The sequence below is a fragment of the Terrapene carolina genome, unplaced genomic scaffold (assembly GCF_002925995.2).
Source record: "Terrapene carolina triunguis isolate 2854851 unplaced genomic scaffold, T_m_triunguis-2.0 Scaffold67, whole genome shotgun sequence".
Classification (NCBI taxonomy): Eukaryota; Metazoa; Chordata; order Testudines; family Emydidae; genus Terrapene; species Terrapene triunguis.
In genome coordinates, this window is record NW_020664418.1 from 34,274,397 (window position 1) to 34,282,951 (window position 8,555).

Below are 8,555 nucleotides of genomic sequence, written 5' to 3' on the forward strand. Positions count from 1 at the left end.
TAACTCTTGGCTTCTCATTTTCTTTGCAGAAGTGTCCAGCTGAGTTTGTGCTAAAAACATCTCGGTCGCAGCCTCGCAGCCCCAAGCAGCTGCAAGGTATTTCCCGTCAGACTCCAGCGCTGTCCCCTCAGCCTGTATCAATAACTAGTCCATCCCCAAAGCAGCTGAAAAGCACTCGGCCAGCACAAGCCAGAGGTTTAAAAGCAGCATGTGGGAATACCCCAGCAGACATCCCTGTCCAGATTTTTGTTCCTGCTAATGATCCAAAGCCACAGAAGCATAATGAGGGGCTGATTATGCCACCACCTCTACCACTTGCTCCTCCTCCACCACCACCACCACCACCACCACTGCCAGTCTGCCAGCCTCTGCCCTTAAAGACAGCAGTGACAACCAAAGATCAGCTGCTTCCCCTCAACAGCGAAGGCTCTACAGAAAGTGCTGCAACACGGAGACTAGATGACTCATCCAAAAGATCTGTAAATAATTATACAGGTAAATACACTAATGCTGACTGATCTTTTCCTCCTCCTTTGGTATTATGACCTCTTGCCCACCCTCTTGAAGTAAGGAGTATTGTCACAGGAAGCAGAGGTTCTCCACAGCTACTCTCTCTGCTGTGGGCTAGGAAAATCTTCAATAATTCTGCTCCCAGAGACAAGGGCCATTAGCATTGACCTCTCAATGAACCAGCTGTCAATATATGCGTTTCTCCTGCACTTGTCCACACAGGCCAAGATTTTCAGCAGTGACTAGTGATTTTGAGGCATCTCAAAGGGACTTGACTTTCAGAGGATGGGTGATCAGCGCTTTCTGGAAATCACTGTCAAAAGCTGGGCCCCCAAGATCTCTGGTTACTTGAAAATGATGTTGGCTTTAGTCTCTGCTAGAATGACAGTTCCGCTCTCGCTTCCCATGCCAGAGGTGTAACTATTAAGAGCTTTTAAAAATTAATGTAAACAATTCTTATTGCCAGTTCTGCAGTTCAGATATAATGATCCAAATTCAGCACCTGCGCCGGCCTTTCTTATGAACCCAACTCCCATTGACGTCTGGGGAGTGGTTCTGGATGTACAGTGGCACTTCTAGCATCGTACGTTGGGCAGAACCCTTTTCTCCCGAACAAACTCTTGCCATAATCTTAGGAGAAGAGATGTGTGTGTTAAGATTCGTGACATACTCAGGCAGACTGCAGCATTGGGCAGCTTTGTGTTCCTAGTAATCCTGCACTTTAATGTTGACTGTTTATGCAATGTGAATGTTTACTGTACTCTGATGTTACCCAAACTCTGAGCTTATGGGGTTCCATGTTTGTGTGACCAGATGAGATTTGCTTGGCTTCCAAGTAAAAGTTACTGTAAATGGTTCTGTACAAACTCCGCTCAGGGTCTGAAAGTCAAGTTGTTTGTTTTTTCTAGATCATTCATTGGTCACAGGAAAAGTTCCTGCAGCCAAGTTTTGCTCTGTGACACCATTGTCCCCCTTGATGGGGTTGCACAGGTGTAACCAAAGGCTGACTTTTGCCATTGGAACTTAACTAACAGTTTTTACATATGTATGAGAACAGAACTCAGCAAACCTCCCATAACTGTGTTGGCCACTTCTTGCGAACAGGCTTACCAAAGTAAGTAGATATGATATTCTGAGTACTCCCAGGGGACAGATGTAAGTAGGAAGATAGCAATTCTACAATGACGCTTTACAGAGCGGCACTGCACTGCGAGTGAAGCGATTCCTTAAATGTGGTGCACACCTTTCCTTTTTCAAAATATTCACAATACATCTGTCCAACCATTGTAATCACTCAGTTCACCACAGGCAGGACTGCCTGTTCAGTGTCTTCAGTTCTTCCAAGGTGCTGTGAAAAGTAGTTTTAGCTGCAGGTCCATAGACCAGTAGGGTAAGACTTCAATCAGTAAGGTCATGGGATAAATGCTGCCCATGGATGCATGCATGTGGCTGTAGTTGGCATCAAGAATTGTGTGCAAGAGCAGAATTTTTATCTTTTTCTATAGGAACTGCTTTGCTAAAATTCATTCACAATAACAATAATATGCTACTATTTTTGCATAACCAAAGCCTTGGGTTTTCCAGCTTTAACCACTCAGAACTATACGTTCTGATACTTCCAAAAATGAAAATTCAGAAAAGTTGTAGCTTTGAAGTTTAATCTTGTATTTCTTTAAAGAAAAAAGCCAGGATTTTAATTGCTGTAATAGTATCCAAATGAACACCAGGGCATTCTGATAAGGTCGCACTAAAATATCCTGTAGCAACTTGTTTATGAAGCTCCACTTAGCTATTCAAAACCTTTGCATGTAAAATACGCTTGCACAGATGCTTAATATGGAAGGCTTTCATACAATATATTCAGATTTTGGAAGAGTACAGTATTCTGATAGATTTGTATGCAGCACACATGATATTTGGACTCGCACAAATTAGCTCTAAAATATTATCGTACTTTCCTTTTAAAATGCTAACACTTAAGTGAGCACCTGTCTTAACATTATCCGTCTAAAAGGCCTTTGTAATCAGGCAGTGTGTCTTCATCTGCAGACTTAGTTTAAATTTGACTTAGAAAGATGTATACTAAGTGAAATTAGTTTTTGCTGAGTCCTTACCTGGCATCTGCAGTTCCGTGTCCCAGAGGACTGCACAGAGTTCAGTATTGTATTACATTCTCAGTACAGTGTGTAAAGTATTAGTCACACAGCCTTCATTGTAGTGCACATGAAGAAGGACTCCCGACTGTGAGCAGCTCAGCAGAGGGCTTGGGCCTATTGATGTACGGAGACTGCCTCTTTTGAGTACTAGACAAGGTGACCTCCTCCTTGCTGATTGAGTCTGAGGTCATCAACAAAGAGTCCAACAAAAGAAGAGAAACATGAGCTGATGCCAGAGTACTAAGAAAACAGAAGAGAAGCATGTAGCCAGAAACTTGCACAGTGTGATTCTTAAGTTCAGAAACTAACAGCATTTAAACCATGTTTTCACTCAGCTCTGAGTTATTTTCAAAATTAACACACAAAAGATCCCCCTGCTTGCTTAGAACCTGATCCAACTCCCACTGGGTCAATGGTGATACTCCCACGGCCTTCACAAGTGCAGGAGGATCTAGCCCTTATGCTGTAACCTTCATCTCTCTCTCTTTTTTTTTTTTTTAAATCTTCCTTGAGGAAAAACACAATTGACAGTCACAGCAGGCATCTAAGCAAACAGGGGGAAAGCTAGATTGGTTCTAATACAGAATGTGTGCTAGCTTTTTTGTGTTCAGCAATATTATTTTTAAAACATGTAGACATGTAAAACTGTAATGAAAAATGTGTCCTCCTTTGTGTATAATTACTTCTCAGGCACAGCACACGAGCTTGTGTACTGATGAAGGGGGCTGGATTCTGAACTCAAGAGCTTTAGCTGCCCAATTCCAAACATTGTGAGTGACATGGTTGAAGCCCATGACAATCTATGCCAGGACTGACAGTACTTTTTCCGTGAATCTCTGCTAGAGAAAAAAGAAAATAATGTAAACACTCTTACAGGGTTTCATATCCCACACTCTAGCTATTTTTGTCCTTCTGAGAATAATAATTTGATTTGATCTGTCATAGGATCCATGGATGAAGTTTTGGCTTCTTTAAGACGTGGTGAAGTTCTTCTTCGTAAAGTGGAACAGCCCAGTTTGTCACCTTCAAATGCCTCTGTAAAAGACAGCATCCTCTCTGCTATACGGCAAGGAGTTAAGCTAAGGAAAGTGAATCAAGATCTCAAGAAAGATATCAGTAAAGGATCCGACAGTGAACTGGAGAGAAGCATAAAGGCAGCCATCCAGAGAATTAAAAAAGTGTCTGCTGACTCTGAAGAGGATGAAAATAGCGATCACAATAATGGAGAATGGGACAGTTAACCGATTTAGAGCAAGAGATGTATTGACTGGAACATTGTGTCTTTATCAGTTTGCACACTTGAGAAGCTGAGTTCTGTCTTTGGGGAAATGAATGCATGTGTGTGCACAGGAGAACTAATCCCGTGATAGTTCAAAAGCTCCTGTATATTATTTTAAACAGTCCTGTTGATTCTTTGCAGAGGTTAAGTGTTTTTTGTTGATACAGACAAAGCATAGATTTAAAATATATTCTCATGGCTTAACAAGAGATTCCAGCTCACTCAGGCAGACTGAGAGTTCTTCAATGTAGCTACAGGGAGCTTAATCCAGGAACATAACCTCCAAATTACTTTGTGGTGCTGACTACTGCATAGTCAATAAGAAAGCTACCACAAGCTTTTTTTAATAATAAAAATTAACAGAAAATCTACTTCAGACTCAAAAAAAAAAAAAAAAATCCTGGCATTGAAAAGGCAAAAACAAATTCAGAGAGATCATTTTAAAGCAGTTTGAAATTCTTCACATTGTTATCTCCAGAGCCTGTTTTCCTTGAACTCTATATTGTCCATAATACAGATTATTCTCAACATTTGTGAATAAGGGCTTTGCTACTGATTAGTAAATAACAATTTACCATGACGTTGTAAGGCCTGCACTAGAGAAGAGCTCCGTACTCATGGTTAAGGCTGTGAGTCTATCATGGAAGTCACGGATTCCGTGACTTTCTGGGACCTCTGTGACTTCTGCAGCGGCATGTGCAGCTGGCCTTGGGGCCATCTAAGCAACTCGGGCGGCCCCCGGGCCAGCCGCACCGACCGCTGCTGGGGCATTCTTGGGCCACCATGCCCCTCCTCTCCCAGCAGCAGCAGGAGTTTGTTGGAGGGGGCTCCCGGCTGAGGCAGGGGGTTGGGGTGCGGAGTGGGTGAGGGCTCTGGGTGGCGCTTTCCTCGGGGGGACTCCCCGAAAGTGGCTGGCATGTCCAGCTCCTAGGTGGAGGCTCGACCAGGTGGCTGCATGCGCTGCCTCCACCCATAGGAGCTGCCCCTGCAGCTCCCATTGGCAGTGGTTCCCAGCCAATGGGAGCTGCAGAGCAGGCGCTCAGGGTGGGGACAGTGCGCGGAGCCCCCCTGGCCGTGCCTCTGCCTTGGGTCCACAGGGACGTGCCGGCTGCTTCCGGGACCTGAGCGGAGCTGGGTAGGGAGTCTGCCAGCCTCTTTCCCCCAGCACCCAAGTTTTAGTCAAGGGTATATAGTACAAGTCATGGACAAGTCACGGGCTGTGAATTTTTGTTTACTGCCAGTGACCTGTCCATGACTTTTACTAAAAATACTCGTGACTAAAACGTAGCCTTACTCATGGTTGTAAAGAGGAATGTTGGATATTGAAATAAGCACTACTGTATTAAATTACTGAAAATTTGTTTCAGTGATGAGCTAAGAAAATAATGTGCTTTCAAACTTACATGATTGTGTTTCTTTTTAATGTTTAAGGTGTTTTGAAGCACAATGTTTTTAATACTCCAACAGTCACAGTGAATTGTTGGCATAGGAGAGGATGCCAAAATATTTTATGTACTGTGTTTTCTGGGATCCAGAAGTGTAATACAATGCTGTTGCAGTTCTGTGTGGGGAAAATGAGACTTTTTATATCTGTGCTTATAATTTTATAGTAGTTGATACAGCCTTATAATAAGTGGCAAGTATTTACATTATGCCTGAACCAACTATTAAAAAAATACAACTAAACTATATTTATAGACCTTATTTTATCGTGGGTTGATGATGATATGTACAAATTAATCAAGTTTTGTTCTTGTGGCTTATATTGGCCCTTGATTAAAAACAAAACCTTACACTACAGATGAGATGTCGTTTATTCTCATTTTTAAAACTTTCAATAGTTTGGTGTAAGTTACCGATTCCTTATTTCTTTCAATGCAAAGCTTTAAGCCTGGTGCCTCAAAAATCTTGACAAGTGCCTTTTTTGTAGTAAGTGGCAACCTTACAGTGATTGTGTTCTGCCACAATAAGTACAGCTAAATGCCCTTGCATTCTCAAAGATTTTTGTGTTGTAATTTGGCAGCAAATGTGGAAGGATGGTAGACTTCACTCCTTGTTCTTCTGCCGTGCAGATTGGTGATGTAGCTCTAAACAAGAGCTACCAGACACCACATAATGGAAGCTGTTGATGATTCAGCAAGGCAAAACAAATAGAAGAGGGGTGAAGAGTAGGGGAGTGGGAGCTTAAACAAGGATGTTGAGGGGGGAGAAGTTTGAAGTTTCACAAATCTCTTGCATTTTTCAAAAAGTTCTTAGAGTCTAGGTGGTTTTTGAAAAACAGCTTATAAAATTCTTTCCCTTTTTAAAATAAAGTTAAAAGCATTTGAATTATATCCCATTATGCCCTAGAAGGTTCTAAATGTGGGTTCCCTCTCTTCTTTGATAGAAGATTTGTTAAGGTCTGAAGTCTTGGTACCTTTATACAGCCAATCTCTGGAGCCTTGTTGTGGCTGTAGGTGGTGGGTACATTTTCATGAGGGCTGAGGCATCATGCGACTGCAAGAGAGGCTGGCTTTGTGAAATCTAGGCCTGTATATACTATGCAGCAAACTATAGCAGCTTGGGACAGGGGGAGGGAAAACTGTACTAAAGGCAACTGCTAATGGCTCTTCAGCTGATGAAAATATTGGCATGTCACATGTCTGCAGATGAGTTGATTTTTTTTTAATTATTATTATGGCAGACAAAAAGGTACCAGCTTCAGCTTAATTTGTTGTTTTTAAACAAAGAATATCAGAGGCATTGTTAGGAGCAACAGAATCTCCCCACTCTGGAGAGGTTCTTTCACCAAAACAACTCACTCACACCCTTTGGGTCACAGATTTAGCTGGTGTGAACTGATGTAACACCACTTGATTTCAATAGTGCTACTTGATTTGCAGGTAGCTGAGGATTTGGTCCTTTGCTTTTCTTATTAATCTAACAACTGTGAAAGTTACTCCAGTGAGTGGTTAACAGTCATATACTCTTCCCATACCTTCTCCCTTTCACTTTGTTATAGCAAGCGCAAACTTAACTTACATAATGGGAGGTGCATCACTAAAGCTTCTGTCCTGCTGCTTGAGAACTTGCATCTCTAATATTGCACTGTCCTTTATTTTGTGTGTAGTTCCTTATGGGAAGCAGAGGAAGCTAGATCTGTATTAATACTTTTATACTAATATAACTGCATCCACACTAGTGGGATTTAGCAGTATAACTATACTGGTACAATTTGTGTGTGCGTAGACATGACCTAAGTATCATTGAAGCTCAATGGGGTTTAGGCAACAACATCAATTTTAGGCACTTTTGAAAGTTTTTCCCCTTGAGTCACAAAGGCGGACTTTATTAACTAATTGCAGTTAACAGTAGTACCACCTCTTACATTCTGAAGTCATAGAACGTAGTACTCAAAACATCCACTGCCCACTTGGAGTTAAGTTTCCACTTAGTGGACATTCCTATCTGGAAGTGAAAGAAAACTCAGTTACTTTTTTTTATAGTGGGCACGGCTGGAAGACCATAGCTTACATTGATAGTAATGCTCCATTGTTTGTCAAGTTTGCGGGCATGTGAGGATGTGTGTGTCTAAAATAAAAATGAGTCTTATGTTAAAAAGCCAAGCATTTTAAGTTTTACAGGCCAAATCCTGATCTGAGTTATGTAAGTGTAAATCATGAATAATTCCACTGGCATCAAAATAAGCGAAGACAAAAGCAGCAGTAGAAGTGGCAACGGAACTCTAATGGAACATTAGATGGGTCAGTGGAGTTGCTACTGATTTAGGCTGCTACCATGATAGTTAAGTACCGCTCATATTTATGAAGTGCACACGTAAGATATTTTTCTTTCTCCCATGGGGTGAGCAGATGGTATCTGTGGTGCGTGTTACAAAAAGGCTAGAGTGAAGAAATGGGCTTAGCAATTTTGTCTAAAAGTGCTGAGGTTCTTGATCTCTTCCAGGAGTGAGTTCCAGCTTCACTAGCGTGTACAGAGAGATCCAGTGGCTGCTGACACAAGTTTGACTCATGAGGTTGGTTGGTTAGTCTGTGGAACACAGCTGGCCTGGAAGGCCACAATCACATAGGCAGGCAGGCCCTTGCACCTATCTGATGTACAAGATGAGGATCAAGGTGTTCTGAACCATTTATCACCACCAGCCGCATTGGAAACACCATCATTTATATCCACCTTTATCTGACAACAGTAATGCAATATTAGAGCTAGGCCAAGTTTTCCAGTCACGTCTATTTGCCGAAATATGCAACAAAACAAATTGGGGGGGTGGGGGAGAGGACTTAGCTCGAAGTTTTGTAAATGGTGCCTCAGTGGTTAAGGCTCTCCCTGAGGATGTCAGAAACCTGGATTCAAGTCCCTCCTCCCATCATCTGTAAAACGTGGGTCTCCCACATTCCAGGAGAAGACCCTAGCCTCTGGCCTATGGGATATCCTCATGTGGGGGAGGGGTGTGTCCCCTGTTGAAGCTATTTCCCTTTGTATAAATAATCACTGAAGCACAGACTTGGACTTGGATCTCCCACACCCATGGTGAGCATTCTAATCACCAGGCTATCACATGATTCTCAGAATCTTTCCTGGCACAATGACTGTTCATTGTCATTCATAGT

At 42.2% G+C, this 8,555-nt stretch overlaps 1 protein-coding gene across 2 annotated transcripts in view; it reads left to right on the forward strand.

Annotated features, from left to right (window-relative positions):
• The window catches only part of WHAMM (WASP homolog associated with actin, golgi membranes and microtubules), a 59,482-nt gene extending 55,139 nt beyond the window's left edge, over positions 1 to 4,343 (forward strand). For both annotated transcript variants that reach the window (XM_024198353.2, XM_024198351.2), the window contains exons 9-10: positions 30 to 495; positions 3,612 to 4,343. In XM_024198353.2, coding sequence (XP_024054121.2) covers positions 30 to 495; positions 3,612 to 3,907 — 762 coding nt within the window. In that variant the 3' untranslated portion in view covers positions 3,908 to 4,343. The remainder of the gene's footprint in view (positions 1 to 29; positions 496 to 3,611) is intronic.
• The last annotated feature ends 4,212 nt before the right edge of the window (positions 4,344 to 8,555 follow it).